Source organism: Cotesia glomerata, linkage group LG10 (assembly GCF_020080835.1).
Source record: "Cotesia glomerata isolate CgM1 linkage group LG10, MPM_Cglom_v2.3, whole genome shotgun sequence".
Lineage (NCBI taxonomy): Eukaryota > Metazoa > Arthropoda > Insecta > Hymenoptera > Braconidae > Cotesia > Cotesia glomerata.
Genome location: NC_058167.1, coordinates 503,309 through 526,673, shown reverse-complemented (window position 1 = coordinate 526,673; position 23,365 = coordinate 503,309). Strand labels below are relative to the sequence as shown.

Sequence of the window (23,365 nt, the reverse complement as noted above, 5' to 3'; positions counted from 1 at the left end):
TTTTCGCGATCGCTCCCTGGATTTTTAGTTCTTGGCCTAAAAAAAAATATCTTACCCAAATAAGCTCTTAATTACCAAATTGAACCGTGCCGAAGTCGAGTTACATTTCCCATTTAAATAACATGGGAATTTGGAACTTTTTGCAATTATTTTTTTTTTCTCAAAAAAAATGTCACCACGATTATGATCAGTGAATATTCTGATGAGAAATTGAATGCTCTACAAAAAAGTTCTCTTATAGTTTTTCGATAAAATCATTCCTTTAGAAGTTATTTGTGGTTAAAGTTGTGTTTATAGTTATTATCATAGTTTTGCAGTCTTGCAATAAAGTTTTTTGTCTTATAATCATTTATTTTATCTATAAATGTTCCAAAAATTTTATCAAAATGATTAATAGTTACAGTAACGTTAACAATACGATGTATTGAATACATTTTTAATCATATTGCCGCTTATTTGTATTTTTTCTGTCTCTATTCACATTTATTTGTTAAGCAATTGTTAGTTGCATTATTAGAGTGCCAATGAAATCAAATTTTATAAACCAGTTGCATTTCACCATGCACGCTAGATCTCAAAAGCGATTTATTCACTGAAAATATATATTTTTCGGGACATTTTCGAGTTAGATCTTGAAACGCAACAAAATCTTTTGGATGTTTGTTCATTCATAGTATTTATTTATGTATCATTTTGGTTTTTGGCACCTCATGTAAGATCAGCTCTATACCAAGATATAAATTATATAAAGACTGTATCATTACAGGACGACCGTTAAGAAAATTTCTGAGGCAGTATTGCACAAATTCAAAAAACATCTGTGGTGTTTAACTGGTGAAAAAGCTGATTTGACTTTTTTCGATTCAAATACATAACTTCACGTAAAACGAAAAATGATTAAGACAGTTGGGTTCTGCAAGGCATATTCCAAGAAAATTATGAAATTTTTTTATCGAAAGATAAATATATTAACAATTCACTACCAAAATTTCAGATCGATTCACCACACCGTTTTTGAGAAATTAATTTTCGAAATTGCATCATTTATACGCAGAGGTATAGAGAGATGGTAAAGTTAGTATGAAATCTTCCATACCACTCGAGTGATGCAAATAATTTCATACTATAGTATATAACTCCATACTATAGTATATAACTTCACATATAAAAGTTATACAGGGTGTCCCAGAAGTCGCGCACCCCATTGTAGGGATCGAAAGAGAAAAATATTCTGAGACGAAAAGTCCTTAGCCATTTTTGAATCAGACGCATGGATAATTAATAATTAATTAATGAAAGTGACCAATCAGGAGCGTGCGACAGAAGAATGAAAAGTGAGTGGAAAGGCAGAAAGAGACGCGAGAGTAAGACGAGAGATCTGCTGCCTGCGTCTCGCGCAGTAGACCGAGAGTGGGGACGGAACAAACGTGGACGGCGGACGTACGTGATGCTAGGTGAATGTGTGAGATCGTGCGCTAGTGTGGGCTAGCGTCAGTGTAACGGTAACAATGCACGTATGAATGTGAGTGAGGATATTTTTTTTTTTTTATTACAGGCACAAGATTTGACCAAATTCGACAGGAAAAAAATGAGATTTTACTGAACTCAATCGGCACGACTGAATTTTGATTTTTAATTGAAATAATTGAAGAAATTTTTAATGAAGAATCAGTAGCGGGGCTCAGAAAAAGGCAGAGGGCAAAAGTTACTGGACTTTTTTATTCATTAGGAAAATTAAAGTAATTGTTGATTAAACAATCATTAACAAGGCACTGGGCGGCTGTGTCTGAATTTTTTTTTTTATTTGAAGTAATTAAAGTAATCGTTAATTGAAAAATAGGTAGCGAGGGTCAGTTAGAGGCCTTGGGCAGCCATGACAAAATTTTGATTTTTAATTAGAATAATTAAAGTAACTTTTAAATAAAAAATAAGTAGCGAGGGTCAGTAAGAGGCACTGGGCAGCTATGAATGAATTTTTATTTTTATTTCGAATAATAACAGTAATTTTTAATTTAATATTAAGTAGCGAGGGTCAGTGTGAGGCCCTGAGCGGCTATGGATGAATTTTTATTAGTATTTCGAATGATTAAAATAATTTTTAATTAAAAAATAAGTAGCAAGGGTGTGTAAGAGACACTGGGCGGCTTGGGATGAATTTTTATTTCGATCTAGAATAATTGAAGTAATTTATAAATGAAAAATAAGTAGCAAGGGTGAGTAAGAGGTACTGGGTGGCTATGAATAAATTTTTATTTTTATTCGGAAAAATAAGAATAATTTTCAATTGAAAAATAAGTAGCGAGGGTCAGTTAAAAGCATTGGGAGGCTATGAATGAATTTTTATTTTTATTTCGAATATTTAAAGTAATTTTTGATTGAAAATCGAGTAACTAGGTCGAGTAAGAGGCACTTGGCGGTTATGAATGAATTTTTATTTTTATTGGGAATAGTTGGAATAATTTTTAATTAAAAAATAAGTAGCGAGATTCAGTTAGAGGCACTAGGCGGCTATAAATGAATTGTTATTATTATTTCGAATCATTCAAATAATTTTTAATTGAAAAACAAGTAGCGAGGGTAAGTACTAGCCCCTGGGTGGCTATGAATGAATTTTTATTTTTATTTGGAATAATTAAAGTAATTTTTAAATGAAAAACAAGTAGTGAGGGTCAGTGAGAGGCAATGAGCAACTATGAATTAATTTTAGTTTTTATTCGGAATAGTAAAAGTAATTTTTATTAAAAAAATAATTAGCGAGGGTCAGTTAGAGGCACAGAGCGACTATGGATGAATTTTGATTATTATTTCGAATAATCAGCGTAATTTTCAATTGAAAAATACGTACCGAGGGTCAGTTAGAGGCCCCGAGCGGCTATGGATAAATTTTATTTTCATTTCACATAATTAAAGTAATTTTTATTAAAAAAATAATTAGCGAGGGTCAGTTAGAGGCACAGAGCGACTATGGATGAATTTTGATTATTATTTCGAATGATTAGAGCAATTTTTATTCAGAAAATAAGTAGCGAGGGTGTGTAAGAGACACTGAGCGAGTAAGAATGAATTTTTATTTCTAGTTGGAATAATAAAAGTAATTTTTAAATGAAAAACAAGTAGTGGGGGTCAGTGAGAGGCAATGAGCAGCTATGAATTAATTTTTATTTTTATTCGGAGTAATAAGAGTAATTTTTGATTGAAAAATAAGTAGCGAGGGTCAGTTAGAGGCCCTGGGCGGCTATGAATGAATTTTTATTATTATTTCGAATGATTACAGTAATTTTTATTCAGAAAACCACCCAGAGCCTCAACTTGAGACTTACCACTAATTTTTCACATGAAAATTACATTAATCATTCTAAATAAAAATAAAAATTTATTCATAGCTGCCCAGTGCCTCTTAATTATCGTTCCTACTGGTTCTTCAATCAAGAATTATTTTAAGTATAAAACTACGTTAAATTATTAAAATGTGATGAAAATTTCGATTTTGATTCCCCCTGAACGCTATATAGTTAATGCACATAATGAAATTATCAATTCAAAAAAAAAAGATATTGATTTCTGTCTTAAATAAATTAATTTTTATTAATTCAAATTCGATGAAAATTTTTTTTTTGATTCAACATAAATAAAAAATTGCTAGAGATTAACTTTGAGACATGAGTCACCAATAATGATTGTTTGGAAGGATTAGACGTTGTTAATAATCTACAATTGTTAACGGTGTAGCCGAAAGAGCGCTTCGATGAATTCAAAAATACATCAACAATTTAACGCATAAAAAAGAACAAAAACAATATTTAGTGTAAATATTCATGAAAACAAAAACAAACAAATTCATGAATACTTATCATAATGCGACTAAAAATTGCTTAACAAATAAATGTGAATAGAGACAGAAAAAATACAAATAAGCGGCAATATTATTAAAAATGTATTCAACACATCGTATTGTTAACGTTACTGTAACTATTAATCATTTTGATAAAATTTTTGGAACATTTATAGATAAAATAAATGATTATAACACAAAAAACTTTACAGCAAGACTGCAAAACTATGATAATAACTATAAACACAACTTTAACCACAAATAACTTCTAAAGGAATGATTTTATCGAAAAATTATAAGAGAACTTTTTTGTAGAGCATTCAATTTCTCATCAGAATATTCACTGATCATAATCGTGGTGACATTTTTTTTGAGAAAAAAAAAATAATTGCAAAAAGTTCCAAATTCCCATGTTATTTAAATGGGAAATGTAACTCGACTTCGGCACGGTTCAATTTGGTAATTAAGAGCTTATTTGGGTAAGATATTTTTTTTTAGGTCAAGAACTAAAAATCCAGGGGGCGATCGCGAAAAAAAAGTCAACTTGGGAAATAACGGACACCTTAATGTGTATGTATGTATGTATGTATGTATGTAAATCTCTCATAACTTTTGAACGGATCATCCGATTCGATCGAAATAAGCGGCGTTCTGAAGAGTTTCTTTTCCCCTAGAATTCTGATACTAATTTACAGAATTTAAGTCGATCAATTTTGAGAAATCTCAAAAATAAAATTTCCAAAAATTCGTTTTTTTGAAATATCTTCTAAACGGCTAAACCGATCAATTCCAAAAGCTAATCAGCTCTTGACCTCTAAAAACCACGTTGATTGCCACCAGCCCGGTCAAAATCGGTTGATTTATTCGTGAGATATCGTTGTTTAAAAAAATTGAAAAAAATGTTTTTTTTTCAGAATTTCTATAAAATTTTTAGTCTGATCAGTTCGCGCTTAAAGTTTTTTCAAAGAACTTAAAAAACTGCGTTGAATGCCGTAAACCACGAGGAAATTGGTTCATTCATTCAAAAGTTATTGCGGTTTGAAAATTCAAAAAATAGTATTCTATAAAACTTCCATCAACCTTTTGAGCTCGAAGAGCTAACAGCACAGAACAGCGATTTATTTGAGCTCGGAGAGCTTAAAATTACACACAAATTATATTTTTGAGCTCAAAGAGCTTAAAAAATAAGTGAATTGTTGAGCACTTAGGTATGGAAGTAGCGGGAAGTTGCAGAGATGGCCTTTAAGGTCAACCGTTTTCCTAAATTTTTTTTTTCAGTCCCATCGTGAAATTTTGTTGCAAGTACTCAAAAAAAAAAAATACCCTGAAAGTTTGGGCCCTTAATAATAATATTAAGACCTCGACCCAGGCGTTTAAAGATTTCCCCTTAAAAAAACACAGAAATTTTGATTTTTTTATGTTTAAATTTCTATAGCTCAGTGGCATTTCATAGCATTGCTTTGACCGTGAATGGATTTTTTTCAGAATTGAATGCTCTACAAAAGTGTCCATTGCGGCTAAGCCGTAACTCGAATTAGCGAGGTAGTACAGGCCTCTAAACTTTATTTTCCCATGAAATTCGCGTTTTTTCGCATTTATCTCGTGAATGACAAGAGCTACAGAAAAAATGTGAATGAAAAACTTGTAGAGCATTCAATTTCCTCCAAAAAAAAGTCCTGAACACCAAGTCGCTAAAATCAAAATTTTCAGAGATATTTAATGATGAATTTTTAGTAATTTCAAATGTTTATCGAAAATTGCGTCAAATTATAAAAAATATCATCAAATATCTCCGAAAATACTGATTTTCAAGCTCAGTACTCCAAGCTCAAAAAGATACCTCTTCTATGCTTTTGAGCTCTTTAAGCTCAAAAGTCTGATAAAAGTTTCATAGAACACTATTTTTTGAATTTTTAAACCGCAATAACTTTTGAATGAATGATCCGATTTTTACGCGGTTGGCGGCATTCTACGCAGTTTTTAAGCTTCATAAAGAATTTCTAAGTTTTAATTGGTCAAACCAGGAATTTCGGAGTAATTCCGGAAAAACACTTTTTTGGGTTTTCTTTCCTGCACGATATCTCTCGAATAAATCAACCGATTTTGACCAGATTAGCGGCGATCAACGTGGTTTTTTAAAGTTAAAAGCTGATTAGTTTTTGGAGTTGATCGATAAAGCCGTTCGAAAGTTATTCCAAAAAAACCACTTTTGAAAAAACTTTTTTTAGATTTCTCGAAATCTATCGGTCTGAATCGGTCCAAATTATAATCAAAATCTAAGATCGGACAAGCTCTTTCGAATGGCGCAAACCGCGATCGAATCGGTCAAGCCATTCAAAAGTTATGAGAGGTTTACATACTCACACACACACACACACACACACACACACACACACACACACACACACACACACACACACACACACACACACACACACACACACAGCTGTTTCCACAGCAACACAGTCTCAATTATCAGTCAACGCAAGATGAACTGGACGACATTCCACCTGTCACTGAAGAAGAATTGTTGGAGGCCTGTAATCGGGTAGGAAATAATAAAGCGCCGGGATTGGACGGAATCCCTAATATAGCCTTGAAAACCATCATAAAGGCAGCACCAACATTATTTCTAGACGCTTACAACGCATGCCTCAAGGAGGGGACTTTTCCTCGTAAGTGGAAACAGCAACGGTTAGTACTTTTACCTAAAGGAAAGAAACCGCCAGAAGAACCGTCATCTTACCGACCACTCTGCATGCTAGATACGGCGGGTAAGATATTTGAGCGTGTAATCCATCAGCGAATAGATGCAGTAGTCGACCCACTCTTGGCAGACAACCAGTATGGATTCCGGAAAGGACGATCAACCCTGGACGCGATCAACCTGGTTGTTAATACGGCCAAAGAAGCAGTCGCAGGAACTAGATGGAAGGGTGGAACGAAGAAGTACTGCCTGGTGGCTGCCTTGGACATCAAAAATGCTTTCAATTCCGCTAATTGGGACTGCATCATGCAAGCTCTCGACGAGAAGAACGTGCCAACATATCTTCGCAGACTAGTGATTAGCTATTTTACAGATAGAGTGCTGAAATACGATACAAAGAATGGTCCGAAAGAGTATGATATAACCGGTGGTGTGCCACAGGGCTCTGTTCTTGGTCCACTTCTGTGGAATATCATGTATGACGGGCTCCTGAGACTGAAGTTTCCAAGATGTGTCAAACTGGTAGCGTATGCGGATGATGTTGCAGCAGTGATCGTCGCCAAACACCTCGACGAGATTCAACATCTGTTTGACATCACTTTTGAGAAGATCAACCAGTGGATGGATACAGTGAACCTACAACTGGCCAAGCAGAAGACCGAAGCAGTGCTTATTACCAGCCGAAAAGAAGTTGAAACAATTAAGATTAATGTCGGTGACCGAGAAATCACATCACAACCTCATATACGATATCTGGGAGTGATGCTTGATGCCCGACTCAACTTCAAGCAGCAAGTGGAACACGTCTGTACGAAAGCGTCAGTAGTGAGAGCTAGTCTCGCACGATTGATATCGAACGTCGGAGGCCCAAAGCAGAGCAGGAGGCTACTATTGTCATCAGTAGTCACATCGGTGCTCACCTACGGAATATCAATTTGGGCTGACGCACTAGAGGTGCAAGATTCATGGAGAAAAGCTGGACCAATATATCGTATGAGTGCCCTACGAGTTGCAAGCGCCTTTCGAACAATATTAGAGGAAGCAGTGTGTGTCATTTCCGGAACTCTGCCGCTTAGAGTTCTAGCTGAGGAAAGACGGAACCTTTACCAACGAAAGAGGTCAACCACACTAAGTGCCGAGGAACTCAGAGCTGAAGAACGGCAGAACAGCATCGCACGATGGCAATCGCAGTGGGACGCCGCGACAACAGGAAGATGGACACACCGTCTCATACCGAAAATCGACGTTTGGATAAACCGGAGTCATGGCGAGGTCAATTACTATCTGACGCAGATGTTGTCAGGACATGGATGTTTTCGGACGTATCTTCACCGCTTCAAGCATGATGATTCACCGGAGTGCCCGTCCTGCCCAGGAATCAATGAAGACGCGGAGCACGTTTTCTTTGAGTGCCCACGATTTTACCCACAGCGCGATGAGCTGGAGATGATCCTGAAGAAGAAAATCCAACCAGAGACAATAGTAGAAGCAATGCTGTCATCAGAGGCTGCCTGGAACGCCGCAAACACGTTTGCAACAGAAGTCCTTATAGACTTGCGTTCCATCGAAAGAAAAAGAGCAAATGACAACAACTAGAAGAAAGGTAAAATAATACCTAGTTACCAGAAGGAAGAGCAGTCGCTATATCCTCCCCCCACGAAGTAATGCCTAACGGCGGTTTCCATGAGGGATTAGAGGAAAGAGGAAAGGGGTTTAGGGTTTAGTGGGTAGGGGCGTTAGCGTCGAGTTTTAGTATGACGCTGCGTCGAGTCGCCACATATCCAGGCCAAACAGCTACGCCTAGAATCCGTAAAAAGGATTCCCCCTCATAAGGGGAAAAGAAAAAAAAAAAAAACACACACACACACACACACACACCCGTCGGAAGAAGCCAAACTCCCACCGGGTGCGTCCCCAGGTGGTGGATAGGGGGGTCCTAACCGGTCGTAAGATCGGCGGATTGGGGCGAAATAAAATAGCCCTCGCGGACCAAATCAGGCATCGGAGCTGAAGAGTAACAGCCACCGTCCGTGTATCCTTGTGGGTTGGAGAAAGCTCGCTGTTCTTCGGAGCAGAGGGTAAGAGCGAAATAAAATAGCTCTCGCGGTATAAAACGAAAACTCCCCTTTCGGCAGGAAGGGTTGGTCACACCATCTGACCTAGGGTCACGTACGCAAGCGGATAAGGTGATGCTGCTCGAAAGAGATGTGCGAAATGATCCTTATAGCGCGGTGTACGTGATAACTCCCGGCATCTACGTGCCGCACCCACGGGAGCAAGAGGAAGCCGATGAAGGAAGCAGGTGCAGGGTCGAAGTGGTTGAGATTTCCCGCTTCAATAACCGAAAGCTCTTATAACAATGGAGGTAGCTGTAAGAGTGATCACCCCTCCACTTCCGGGAGCATCGCGTTTGGAGACGACCTTTTGCTTTGGAGTATCACTCAAAACCATGAAAGAAACGAAAAATCAAGAAAAGGACAGGAGTATTAGTGGGCCTCACGCTCAAGAAGCAGCGATTACCGTAAGCGCTGAGATGAAGCGGACGCAAGCGCTGGAACGCCTCGAAAAGCTGACCATCGAACTGCATGAGTTTGTCCAATCAAAGGTCAATATCCATAAAGAGATAAAGACCAAGGCAACCGGGGTAGTTAACGCCCTTCGAAGGTTTAAAAAACTGGACGAAGAATGGCAGTCACCTCGACGACTCACTCCTCGTTTTACGCCGGAGAAGAGCAGTCAACTTTCTGTGGAGATCGAAGAATCAATGGACACCGGAGGCGATGCTGACGGTGAATCTGATGCTAAAGACGAAGGTCATACTTCCAACAAGTCTAACAAGAGGAAGGACCGAAACTCCCCAGATGGAATAGATGGGCGATTGACGAAGAGAAAGGACTTGAAACCAAGTCCTCCGAAAAACGTGATGAAGCAGAACGCCGAAAAAAAAGACGCGACTGATTGGAAAGATGTCCACACAAGGAAAGAGAAACGGAGGCTAGCCAAAGAACAGCTCCCAAAGGAGCCTCCAAAGAAGCCCAGGCCGGAGCCTAAGCGCAAAAAACCGCTCAAATGGATCAGGCCCGACGCACTGATCATCCGCCCGGCCGAGAAAGCAAAGTACGCCGAGATTTTGCGTCGCATAAAGAAGGACGTCCCTGATGAGCAAGTTCGCACAACAGTGGACAAGATCAACAAGACCAGAAGCGGGGACTTGCTGATTACGATTTCGCGGAAGTGCGTGGACAAAGCTCAAGGCCTGCAACATACCATCGCAAACATTCTTAAGGAGGAGGCCAAAGTGATCTGCAAAGGGCCACAAGAAGACATCGAGATTCGAGACCTAGATGACACCACAACAAAGGAGGATATTCAGGCTGCCCTGCATACGGTAACCAAGGAGCTCTGCGAAATACTACCAGAGACAATCAAGATCCGCAAAGCCTACAGAGGTACTTAAACCGCTGTCGTGACACTACCGGCTGCAGCAGCTCAGAAGATATTAGAAGGAAGCGGTAAAATCCGAATTGGCTGGGTCAACTGCCGAATTAGAGCCACGAGGAAACCTACCCAATGCTACAAATGCTGGCATTTCGGGCACCACGGATCCCAGTGCAGAAGCAAGACAGATCGATCCAAGCTATGCATCAGATGCGGCCAAGAAGGACACAAGATTGCGGACTGTAAAAACCCAGCGAAGTGTGTATTATGCGCGGAAAATAAGAGCGCAGAGAACGCTGCCCATCACGCCGGCACATACAGGTGCACGGTATACAAAGAGGCACTCCAGAGATTGACAAGCAATCAAACATGAGGATATTACAGCTTAACCTCAATCACTGTGAAGTCGCGCATGACCTGCTCATGCAGACCGTGCGAGAATTAGAGCTTGACTTGGTACTAATAGCAGAGCCATATAAACACCTGAGTACCCAACCCTGGGAAGCTGATAGCACATCCAAAGCTGTCATCTGGTCATGTGGCAAGCTCCCTTTCCAAAATGCAGTCGACAACAGCAATGCCGGCTTTGTAGCAGTATCAGTAGAGGGCATCCGCTTCTATAGCTGCTACGCACCACCTAGCCTCTCCATTGTTGACTTCACTGATTTCTTGGATCGACTAACTGAAGATGCGAAGCAATACCATCCAGTAGCGATAGCCGGGGACTTCAACTCCTGGGCAGTTGACTGGGGCAGCAAACATACCAACGCACGAGGGAAAGCACTACTAGAGGCCTTTACTACACTAGATGTAGTTTCGCTCAACAGTGGTGATACGCCGACCTACACCAAAGGTGACGCAAGCTCAATTGTAGACCTCACTTTTGTCAGTAATAGCCTTGCTAGAGGTGACTACAACTGGAAAGTGTTGGACATCTACACTTCCAGCGACCATCATGCGATATTCTGGGAAATATCAAACGACCAGAACCTCAAGAGACCAATCAAGCAGTCTAACATCGTTGGTTGGAAGGTGAAATCTTTTGACCCAGAAGCATTGCTAATAGCCCTCGATGGTGATCCGATCAACACTGGATGTGCAGAACAACATACTAAGGACCTGATGAGAAGAGTAACACATGCTTGTGATGCCAGTATGCCTCGTAAACGTGGCATAAATTCGAGACCTTCGGTGCATTGGTGGAACGACCACATCAGCGTCCTCCGTAAAGAGTGTCATAGAAAGAGAAGAATCTCCCAGCGCGGCTATCAACGGCTCAACTCAGTGGAGCTGATCGCAGAGTACAAAAAGGCGTGTCGTGAACTGAATAAAGCCATCAAAGAGAGCAAAAGAAGATGCTGGAAAGAGCTTATATACGAGGTGGATAAAGACGTGTGGGGTAGGCCTTATAAGGTGGTTATGACCCACCTGAAAAAACAACAAATGCCATCACCTACGTGTTTTCAACTTCTTCAGAAAATCGTCACTGCACTGTTCCCACAGCAACGCAACTTCGATTACCAGTTGGCGCCAGGCGAACTGGACGACATTCCACCTGTCACTGAAGAAGAACTACTGGAGGCCTGTAACCGTGTAGGGAATAATAAAGCGCCGGGATTGGACGGAATCCCTAATATAGCCTTGAAAACCATCATAAAGGCAGCTCCAACATTATTCCTCGACGCTTATAATGCATGCCTCAAGGAGGGGACTTTTCCTCGTAAGTGGAAACAGCAACGATTGGTACTGTTACCTAAACGGAAGAAACCACCAGACGAACCGTCATCTTACCGACCACTTTGCATGTTAGATACGGCGGGTAAGATATTTGAGCGCATAATTCACCAGAGAATTGAAGCAGTAGTCGACCTACTCCTGGCAGACAATCAGTATGGATTCCGGAAAGGACGATCAACCCTGGACGCAATCAAACAGGTTGTTGATACGGCCAAGGAAGCAATCGCAGGAACCAGATGGAAAGGTGGAACGAAGAAGTATTGCCTGGTGGCGACACTAGACATCAGAAACGCCTTCAACTCCGCCAATTGGAAATGCATCATGCAGGCCCTCCAAGAGAAGAATGTACCAGAATACCTGCTTAAGATCGTAGCAAGCTACTTTGAAAACAGGGTCCTGAAGTATGACACGAAGAACGGTCCGAGGGAGTATGATATTACTGGAGGGGTACCACAAGGTTCAGTTTTAGGCCCGCTCCTGTGGAACATTATGTATGACGGTCTATTAAGACTAACTCTGCCAAGAAACGTCAAACTCGTAGCATATGCAGATGACGTAGCCGTAGTGATCGTTGCCAAACACCTTGACGAGATAAATCATATGTTCGATCTCACTTTTGAGCACGTTAACCGGTGGATGGACGCAGTGAACCTGCAACTGGCGCAACACAAGACTGAGGCAGTACTTATTACCAGCAGAAAAGTGGTAGAGACCATTAAGCTGAAAGTCGGCGAACAAGAAATCACATCACAACCTTATATCCGATATTTGGGAGTGATGCTTGATGCCCGACTCAACTTCAAGCAGCAAGTGGAACATGTCAGTGCCAAAGCGTCAGTAGTGAGGGCTAGTCTCGCACGACTGATGCCGAACGTCGGAGGCCCAAAACAGAACAGGAGGCTATTATTGTCATCAGTAGTCATATCGGTGCTCAATTACGGAATATCCATTTGGGGCGACGCATTAAAGACACAAGAATCATGGAGAAAGGCTGGACCAGTATATCGACTGAGTGCCCTACGAGTAGCTAGTGCCTTCCGCACTATATCAGAAGAAGCAGTGTGCGTCATTGCTGGAACCTTACCTCTTAGAGTTCTATCAGAGGAAAGACGGGCCCTTTACCAACGAAAAAGGTCAACTGCACTGATCACTGAAAAACTTAGAATTGAAGAACGGCAGAAGAGCATAGGCCGATGGCAACTACAATGGGATGCTGCAGAGAAGGGTAGGTGGACGCACCGTCTCATACCTCGGATCGACATTTGGCTTAACCGGAATCACGGTGAGGTCAATTACTATCTTACGCAGATGTTGTCGGGACATGGGTGTTTTCGAGAGTATCTACACCGCTTTAAGCACGATGACTCTTCGGAGTGCCCGTCCTGCCCAGGAGCTGCTGAAGACGCGGAGCACGTCTTCTTTGTATGTCCTCGTTTCGATCCACAGCGTGAAGAACTGGAGAGGATCTTGAACCAGAGAATGCAACCAGATTCACTAGTAGAAGCAATGTTGTCATCAGAAGCTGCCTGGAACGCTACCAACACGTTTGCAACAGAAGTCCTTAAAGACTTGCGTTCCACCGAAAGAAAAAGAGCAAATAGCAGAAGATAGAAGGAAGGTAGTTAACACCTTAGCCTTCAGAAGGAAGAGCAGTAGCTAGATCCTCCTTTCACGAAGTAATGCCTGACGGCGGTTTCCATGAGGGATTAGAGGAAAGAAGGAAAAGGGGTTTAGGGTTTAGTGGGTAGGGGCGTTAGTGTCGAGTTAGTATGACGCTGCGTCGAGTCGCCACATATCCAGGCCAAACAGCTATGCCTAGAATCCGTAAAAAGGATTCCCCTCCCTAAAAAAACACACACACACACACACACACACACACACACACACACACACACACACACACACACACACACACACACACACACACACACACACACACACACACACACACAGATACATACATACATACATACATGCATACAAACAGACATAGTGACACCCTCGCGGGGATAGTCAGGGAAGCTTCCTGTGACCTTCAAACGGCGATATCTGATGAAAACTCGATTTTTGTAAAACGGGTAAAACCAATAACTTCCTGATTTTTGAATATCTGAGATTTTTTTAGCGGGAAGTTAAAAATTAATTTGATTCAAGAGAAAAATTCTTGAACCAAGAATATAATTTTGAAGAGGGTAATTGTCTTGAATCAAGACGAAATTCTTGAATGAAATAAAATTTCTTTAAATCAAGAAAAATTTCATTAAATATAAAATTTTTCTACTTAAATCAAGAATATTAAGTTCTTCAAAATTATATACTTGATTCAAGAACATTTTTTTTTCTGTGTGAGAATGTTTAAACAAAGCCATTTCATAAAAATTTTCTGATTGCGATATTTTTGGACTGAGACGCTCTTTATCTTGAAAATAGTCATTATGGTGTTTATATGGGCTTCAAATACAATCTTTAAGAAGTGAGATGACTAAATAATTGTCTAGATTTTTGAGAGTTTAAAATTTTTGCGATAGAAAATTATTGATATTGTTTTTATATGGAACCATCACGTATATTAAGGGGGTATTCTGGTCTAGAAGCCTAAATTTTAGGCATTTTTCAAACTAACATAAAAAAAAAGGAAAAACATTTTTATGATCCTTTTTTTATATCATGTTTATTGACATTTCAAGAATATTAAAAAAAATTGAAAAAAAAAAATGAGAAATTCGAAAAATTACAGGTCGGTTAGGTGGGAGCTACAAAAAAAAACGGTGCACCCTGGTTGACATGAATCCATGGGCTGCAACCCTTGTAGTGATCTGAAACAGAAAAATTTGAAAAATTCTCAATTAGTAAAGATGTCTCTATCCCGTTGACCTTAGCCAAAAAAAAAAAATTCACAAAATGGCGTCGACACGAAATATCAATTTTTTTACCCCTCTTTTTGTACCTTTTTGAATTTTTTAAAAAAACTTCAAATTGAAATTTTTTAAAATTCAAAGCAGACGCGATAGAGAGATATATAAAAAAAATTCCCACCAAATTTCAAAGGAATCGGTTTCGTAGAGCTTGAGATATCATGTCAACCACTTCAAAAAAAGTAGTTTCGAGATAAATGCGTTTAAAGTTTGAGAAACAATTCTAGTAGAATAACTCAGATAATAATATTTAATACTTACTTTGAATTAATTGGCGATCCCAGATCCATACATTGGGCCTTGTTCTTCTACATACTCGATGTTTTGCGGTTCTTTCTGCTAATCGAGCTGTTCTGCCTTTTTTTGAAGAATCAGAAGCTCGTAATTGTGTGACTCGCTCCGATCGGCCGGCGTAGATACTGCGTCACAAAATCTACTGTATCTACGAAAATAATTCGAATTTTGATAAATCCATTAAAGGACATGTTCTTAAGGGTCTAAACTTTGAAAAGATGCAAAAAAAAATCAATTTTTTCAAATTTCTAGACCAGAATACCCCCTTAAATGTAAGAATATTTGTAAGTATACGTGTTAACAGAAATTAACATTTGAATTAATTTTGTTTTTGCAGAAAATTTTGAGGCTCATGGTGACACAGCTCCATATTTATTTCGTAATACTGTGGATTAGACAGGCACACACATATTTTGGACATTAACAATTATCATTTTTATTTTAAGAGTATCATTTTCTTCGTAAATTTAAATAAAGACAATGGGGAAACAAAATAGTAAACTTAAACCAGAAGTACTCGAAGATCTGAAGCAGAATACGGAATTTTCAGGTAATTATCGAAATAAATAATGTTTATCGATATCAATTTTTTACAAAAATTTATAATAGAATCAATGGCAATTATAATAGCGATATATAAATGATTGTCATCACTATATTAATACATATATTAATATTTGCTATGGTTTATATTTTAACAAAAAAATGTTATGAAAACGAGTTTTTTAATTGTTAGCTATTAAGGTGGATCAAACATTAAAGCGATGTAACGATGAAAAGCTGAAGGTTGCACGGACAGTACCCCGTAAGTCATAAGACAATCTAAATTTTTAACTTCCCGCTAAGAAAATTGTAAATTTTCTAAAATCGGGAAGTTATTGTTTTTACCCCGTTTGTCGAAAATCGAGTTTTCATCAGATCTCGACGTTTTGAGGTCTTAGGAAGCTTCCCTGACTATTCCTGCGATGGTGTCTGTATGTTTGTATGTATGTATGTGTGTGTGTCTGTGTTTTTTTTTGTTTTTTGTTTTAAGGGGGGGGGGAATCCTTTTTACGGATTCTAGGCATAGTTGTTTGTCCTGGATATGTGGCGACTCGACGCAGTGTCATACTAAAACTCGACGCTAGTGCCCCTACCCACTAAACCCTAAACCCCTTTTCCTCTTTCCCCTAATCCCTCATGGAAACCGCCGTTAGGCATTACTTCGTGAGGGGAGGATCTAGCTACTGCTTTTGCTTCTGATAGCTAAGGTGTTATTTTACCTTTCTTCTAGTTGTTGTCATTTGTTCTTCTTCTTTCGATGGAACGCAAGTCTATAAGGACTTCTGTTGCAAATGTGCTGATGGCGTTCCAGGAGGCTCTTGATGACAACATTGCTTCTACTATTGTCTCTGGTTGGATTTTCTTCTTTAGGATCATCTCCAGCTCATCTCGCTGTGGGTAAAATCGTGGGCACTCAAAGAAAACGTGCTCCGCGTCTTCATTGATTCCTGGGCAGGACGGGCACTCCGGTGAATCATCATGCTTGAAGCGGTAAAGATACGTCCGAAAAAATCCATGTCCTGACAACAACTGCGTCAGATAGTAATTGACCTCGCCATGACTTCGGTTTAGCCAAACGTCGATCTTCGGTATGAGACGGTGTGTCCATCTCCCTGTTGTCGCGGCGTCCCACTGCGATTGCCATTGTGCGATGCTGTTCTGCCGTTCTTCAGCTCTGAGTTCCTCGGCACTTTGTGTGGTTGTCCTCTTTCGTTGGTAAAGGTTCCGTCTTTCCTCAGCTAGGACTCTGAGCGGCAAAGTTCCGGAAATGACACACACTGCTTCCTCTGATATTGTTCGAAAGGCGCTTGCAACTCGTAGGGCACTCATACGATATATTGGTCCAGCTTTTCTCCATGAATCTTGCACCTCTAGTGCGTCAGCCCAAATTGATATTCCGTAGGTGAGCACCGATGTGACTACTGATGACAATAGTAGCCTCCTGCTCTGCTTTGGGCCTCCGACGTTCGGCATCAATCGTGCGAGACTAGCTCTCACTACTGACGCTTTCGTATAGACGTGTTCCACTTGCTGCTTGAAGTTGAGTCGGGCATCAAGCATCACTCCCAGATATCGTATATGAGGTTGTGATGTGATTTCTCGGTCACCGACTTTTATCTTAATTGTTTCAACTTCTTTTCGGTTGGTAATAAGCACTGCTTCGGTCTTCTGCTTGGCCAGTTGTAGGTTCACTGTATCCATCCACTGGTTGATCTTCTCAAAAGTGATGTCAAACAGATGTTGAATCTCGTCGAGGTGTTTGGCGACGATCTCTGCGGCAACATCATCCGCATACGCTACCAGTTTGACACATCTTGGAAGCTTCAGTCTCAAGAGCCCGTCATACATGATATTCCACAGAAGTGGACCAAGAACAGAGCCCTGTGGCACACCACCGGTTATATCATACTCTTTCGGACCATTCTTTGTATCATATTTCAGCACTCTATCTGTAAAATAGCTAATCACTAGTCTGCGAAGATATGTTGGCACGTTCTTCTCGTCGAGAGCTTGCATGATACAGTCCCAATTAGCGGAATTGAAAGCATTTTTGATGTCCAAGGCAGCTACCAGGCAGTACTTCTTCGTTCCACCCTTCCATCTAGTTCCTGCGATTGCCTCTTTGGCCGTATTAACAACCAGGTTGATCGCGTCCAGGGTTGATCGTTCTTTCCGGAATCCATACTGGTTGTCTGTCAAGAGTGGGTCGACTACTGCATCTATTCGCTGATGGATGATACGCTCAAATATCTTACCCGCCGTATCTAGCATGCAGAGTGGTCGGTAAGATGACGGTTCTTCTGGCGGTTTCTTTCCTTTAGGTAAAAGTACTAACCGTTGCTGTTTCCACTTACGAGGAAAAGTCCCCTTCTTGAGGCATGCGTTGTAAGCGTCTAGAAATAATGTTGGTGCTGCCTTTATGATGGTTTTCAAGGCTATATTAGGGATTCCGTCCAATCCCGGCGCTTTATTATTTCCTACCCGATTACAGGCCTCCAACAATTCTTCTTCAGTGACAGGTGGAATGTCGTCCAGTTCATCTTGCGTTGACTGATAATTGAGACTGTGTTGCTGTGGAAACAGCGCAGTGACGATTTTCTGAAGGAGTTGGGGACACGTAGGTGACGGCATTTGTTGTTTCTTCAGGTGCGTCATGACCACCTTATACGGCCGACCCCACACGTCTTTGTTGACCTCGTATATGAGCTCTTTCCAGCATCTTCCTTTGCTCTCTTTTATGGCCTTATTAAGTTCACGACGAGCTTTTTTGTACTCTGTGATCAGCACTGCAGAGTTAGGTCGTTGATAGCCACGCTGTGATATTCTTCTCTTTTCGATGACACTCTTTACGGAGGTTGCTGATATGATCATTCCACCAGTGTACCGCAGGTCTTGAATTCATAACACGTTTGCGAGGCATACTGGCATCACAAGCTTGTGTTACTCGCATCATCAGGGCCTTAGTATGTTCTTCTGCACATCCAGTCACTATCGAGGGCTGTTAGCAATACTTCTGGGTCAAGAGATTTCACCTTCCAACCGACGGTGTTAAATTGCTTGATAGGCCCCCGGAGGTTCTAGTCGTTTGACGTTTCCCAGAGTATCGCATGATGGTCACTGGCAGTGTAGATGTCCAGTACCTTCCAGTTAGTGTTACCTTTAGCAAGGCTGGTACTGACAAAAGTGACGTCTACAATCGAGCTTGCGTCACCTTTGGTGTAGGTCGGCGTGTCACCACTGTTGAGCAAGACTACATCTAGTGTAGAAAGAGCTTCTAGCAGCTCTCTTCCTCGTGCATTAGTCTGCTTACTGCCCCAGTCCACTGCCCAGGCGTTAAAGTCCCCGGCTATCGCCACTGGATGATGTTGCTTCGCATCCTCGGTCAGTCGATCCAAGAAGTCAGTAAACTCAGCAATTGAGAGGCTAGGTGGTGCGTAGCAGCTGTAAAAACGGATGCCATCTACTGATGCTGCTACAAAGTCAGCGCTGCCATTGGTAGCTACACTCTGGAAAGGGAGCTTACCACAAGCCCAGATCACAGCTTTCGTGGTGATATCCGTCTCCCAAGGTTGTCCAGCTAAATGTTTATATGGCTCCGATAAAAGCACAACGTCGAGCTTTAATTCCCGTACTGTCTGCATAAGCAGGTCATGCACAGCTTCGCAGTGATTGATGTTAAGCTGCAGTATCCTCATGTTCGTTTATTTGTCAGCTTCTGGAGTGCTTCTTGGAAGATTGGACATCGGCCAGAACCAGACCGGTGAGCAGTGTCCTGAGAGCCAGGTTTTTCCGCACATAACGCACATTTCACTTTATTTTGGCATTGAGCAGCTTGATGACCTGTTTGCCCACATTTGATGCAAAGCCCAGATCGGTCGACTTCGCTTTTACATTGGGCAGTAGTGTGCCCAAAGTGCCAGCACTTATAGCATCGTAGTGGTGTCTTAATTGCTCTGACACGGCAATTTACCCAGCCAATCCTTATTTTGCCTGTCTTTCCGAGTATCTTCTGCACTATTGCTGCTGGCAATCGTACCGAAGCAGTTTGAGTACCTCTGTAGGCCGGACGAATTTTAATGACATCTTCAGGTATTTCGTAGTCATTTCCAGCTGCCTCTTGTAAGGCCTTCCGGACATCGTCTTTAGTTGTTTCGTCGTCAATGTCCCGGATTTCAAGCTGTTCCTCTGGGCCTTTACAGATGACTTGCGCTTCTTCTTTAAGGATGCTCTTGATGGTCTTCAGCAAAGCTTGTCCTTTGTCTGCGGTCTTTCTAGAAAGCGTAATGAGCATATTCCCATCATTCGTCTTTTGAACCTTGTCAACGACGTCACGGGTCTGATCTGGTGGGACATCTTTTTTAATCCGACGCAGTATCTCGACATATTTTGCCTTCTCAACGGGTCGAATAATTAAGGCATCTGGTTTGGTGAATTTTCGCGGTTTTTCTCGCTTAGGCTCCGGCCGAGATTTGTTCACCGGTTGTTTTGGTAACCGCTCTCTCGCTTGCTCCTTCTTCTCCTTCTTGGATTGGACCTTCCGCCATTCAGTCACCTCTTTTTTTCCGGCGTTCTGCACTGCCGTGTTTTTCGGAGGGCTTGGTTTCAGGTCCTTTTTCTTCACAACTTGGCAGATCGTTGGGTCGGGAGAAGATCGATCTTTTCTCTTAGTTGACTTGCTGCTAGTTCTGCTTCTGTCTTCCGCGACTGATTCACCGTCACCTTCGGCTCCAGTGTCCATTGCTTCTTCATTCACGACAGTTGCTTGAATACTTCTCTCCGGTGTAGTACGAGAAGTGCGTCGTACTGTTAAACACCATTCTTCATCAAGTTTCTTGAATCTCTGGAGGGCATTGGCTACGCTGGTCGTCTTGGTCTTAATCTCCTTGTGGATATTGACCTTAGATTGGATGAAATCATTTAGCTCACTGGTCAGCTTTTCAAGGCGTTCAAACGCTTGCGACCGCTTCATTTCAGCGCTTGCTTCAATCGCTGCTTGTTGGGCATGAGGCCCGTTTTCACTATTGTTGTTTTCCTGAATTTTACTCATACTTTTAAATTCACCAGCGCATCGTACGGAGTGGAGCGGGTTGTCATAACTAGGAACGGGTGTACCCTCGGAGATAGTACTCCTACCCCAGTTCCCTGAGACCTAGCCGACACTTAGCCAGTCCCGGAATACACGGACGGACTAGACTCGCTCGGAGCGGTGAAGATTCCGATCTCTAACACTCACTGCGTACTTCCTGATCAAGGCCCGAAGTGGCTGGCTTCTGATCCACTGCTGCAACTTTCACCTCGGCAGAGCAAGCTCACATCAGCCGTGGCCTGCATCGTCGGAAACTACGACACGAGGTTCCGGTCACTCCCAGTGGGTCACAGCAGGGAACGATCGTCTTGTTAGGTCAGTTAGTGTGACCAACCCATTAAAGGGGAGTTTTGTCCACGGGAACGTATTTTATTTGGCTCCTACCCTCTGTACCAGGTACAGCGAGCGTTCTCCCATCCGCTACGGGGAGACGCGCCTGGTAGCAGTTTCTCCTCTGCCCCAAGTGTGTGTGTGTGTGTGTGTGTGCGTGTGTGTATGTATGTATGTAAACCTCTCATAACTTTTGAACGGCTCGACCGATTTGATCGCGATTGGTGCCATTTGAAAGGGTTCGACTAAACTTAGATTTTAAATACAAGTTGGACCGATTCGGACTGATAGATTTTGAGAAATCTTAAAATAACTGCGAAAAAAAATTTTTTCAAATGTGGTTTTTATTTAATAACTTTTAAATGGCTTGACCGATCAATTCCAAAAACTAATCAGCTCTAAACATTGAAAAACCACGTCGATCGCCACCAAGCCGGTCAAAATCGGTTAATTCGTTCGTGAGTTATCGTTGACGAAAGAAATCGAAAAAAAGTGTTTTTTTCGAATTACACCGAAATTTCCGGTCTAATCAATTTGTGTTTAAAAACATATCACAGAATTTGAAAAACTGCGTCGAATGGCGCCAACCGCGTGAAAATCGGTACATTCATTCAAAAGTTATTGCGGTTTGAAAATTCAAAAAATAATGTTTTATTAGAATGCGGCATGATGGCCGAGCGGACTAAGTCATTATCCCGTTAGTTCGTTCGTGCATCTTGTCGTGAGGCGAGGGTTCGAGCCCCGACGGTTGTTCGAATAGTTCCAACACCAACCTTCGGAGATCGCTCCGGTAGCCGACTTTACTGGCATGGGTTTTCTCTGTGGTTTCCCCATCGCCACTATTCCAACAACCGATAGAAAGGGGTGAGGAATAGGGTAAACACAGTACAGAAAGCACAAGTCGGTCCACAGCCGCATTGAGAATAGAGTTATGTGCAAAAGGGTATGTCGATTATAAAAAAAAAGCGGAGAACATGTTGATAATAAAAAGTGGAGAACATGTTGATTATAAAAAGAGTTGAACGCAAAAAAAAAAAAAAAGAAGCAAGTGTTAGTTAAAGGGGCGAAAGCCAGGTATAACATTATGAATGTTATATGATAACAAAAGAGGCACTTGAGTGGTATTACTGTGGTAATAGCAAAATGTGGAGAATATGGGTTACAGTCTTGTAAAAACCAAAATAGTTATACAAGTAAAAACGATATAATAATAATGTTTTATTAAACTTCTATCAGACTTCTGAACTCGGAGAGCTTAAAACTACACGAAAATTATATTTTTGAGCTCGAAGAGCTCAAAAACGTAATAAGTGCAATTTTGAGCGCTTCTTCACGAAAGTAGCGGGAAGTTGCAGGGATGGCTCTTAGGGTCAACCGTTTTCCTAATTTTTTTTTATTAAAATTAAAAATTTGAATATGAAAATTCATTACTATAATTTAACCGTTACCCAACATTATTATTAATTAGATTAATTAAATAATTTAATTAACAAAAACAATAAATAGTCAACGTTTGACTCAAGTATTTTTTCACAAAACTTGGACTTGGCAACATCGCGCTTAACAGCTGTTTATATTTATCTCGTTGTGTAGTGTTGAGTCGAAAAACACAACCCATAAATATACACAGGAATTATTAAAATTCAAAATTGGCGCGTTCTATTCTGTGCAACATTACCAAACTGCGCTGAATCACGTGGTTTATTTATTTTTAAGTATGTCGGAATGATATTTTCGTGAATTTTGATCTTTTGCATTAAAATATCTTTAAAAGCCTCCGTCAGAAAATTTTCATTTTATTTTTAACGTATTTTACGAAAGTTGATTGATTGAAATAGAAGTTTTTTATTTTTTAATTATCCTATGAGGTAGTCACATAAGTCGATATATGTGCAATTCACCAATAGTCTCTATAAGCTACATGATAAATTTCAATTTTTCAATAATTTATTAAACGATAACCCTACGTCAGATTTATTCCAAAAAATTAATTTAGACGTATGAGTTAGCAATTCATAACATATCAAAAAATTAGCTTCCGATCTTCAAAAGTGCATTAGTGTCTGAACAACCTTAAGTATGCTATTCACAAAATAACCATGATTAAAAGATAGCTATTGATAGGCCGTGAAAAAAATTAATAAAATGGTTGATCCTACAAGTCATATCCGTGCAACTTCCCGCTATTTTAAAATTAAAAGCGCTCCGAATTTCACCTATCATGACTTACTTGATCTTTCCAAGCTCAAGGTCATGGTATTGTAGCTATTTTGAGCTCTTTAAGCTCCAAGGTAAAATTGTTATAAGCTTTTAAGCCCCTTTAGCTCAAAAGTTTAGCTTGTATTCACTAAGACACTTTTTTGAAAATATTTGAACTCCAATATCTTTCAGACAAATCAATTGATCTTGATGTAGTTGCCCACACTGAAAAAATATATATGCGCATATATGCTGGCAAAAATACATATACGTCGCACATATAA

General features: G+C 40.6%; 1 protein-coding gene across 4 annotated transcripts in view; it reads left to right on the top strand.

Moving 5' to 3' along the window:
• The window catches only part of LOC123273313 (neurocalcin homolog), a 265,515-nt gene that overhangs the window by 239,364 nt on the left and 2,786 nt on the right, over window positions 1–23,365 (top strand). For all 4 annotated transcript variants that reach the window (XM_044740719.1, XM_044740720.1, XM_044740721.1 and 1 more), the window contains one exon: window positions 15,261–15,473. In XM_044740719.1, coding sequence (XP_044596654.1) covers window positions 15,404–15,473 — 70 coding nt within the window. In that variant the 5' untranslated portion in view covers window positions 15,261–15,403. The remainder of the gene's footprint in view (window positions 1–15,260; window positions 15,474–23,365) is intronic.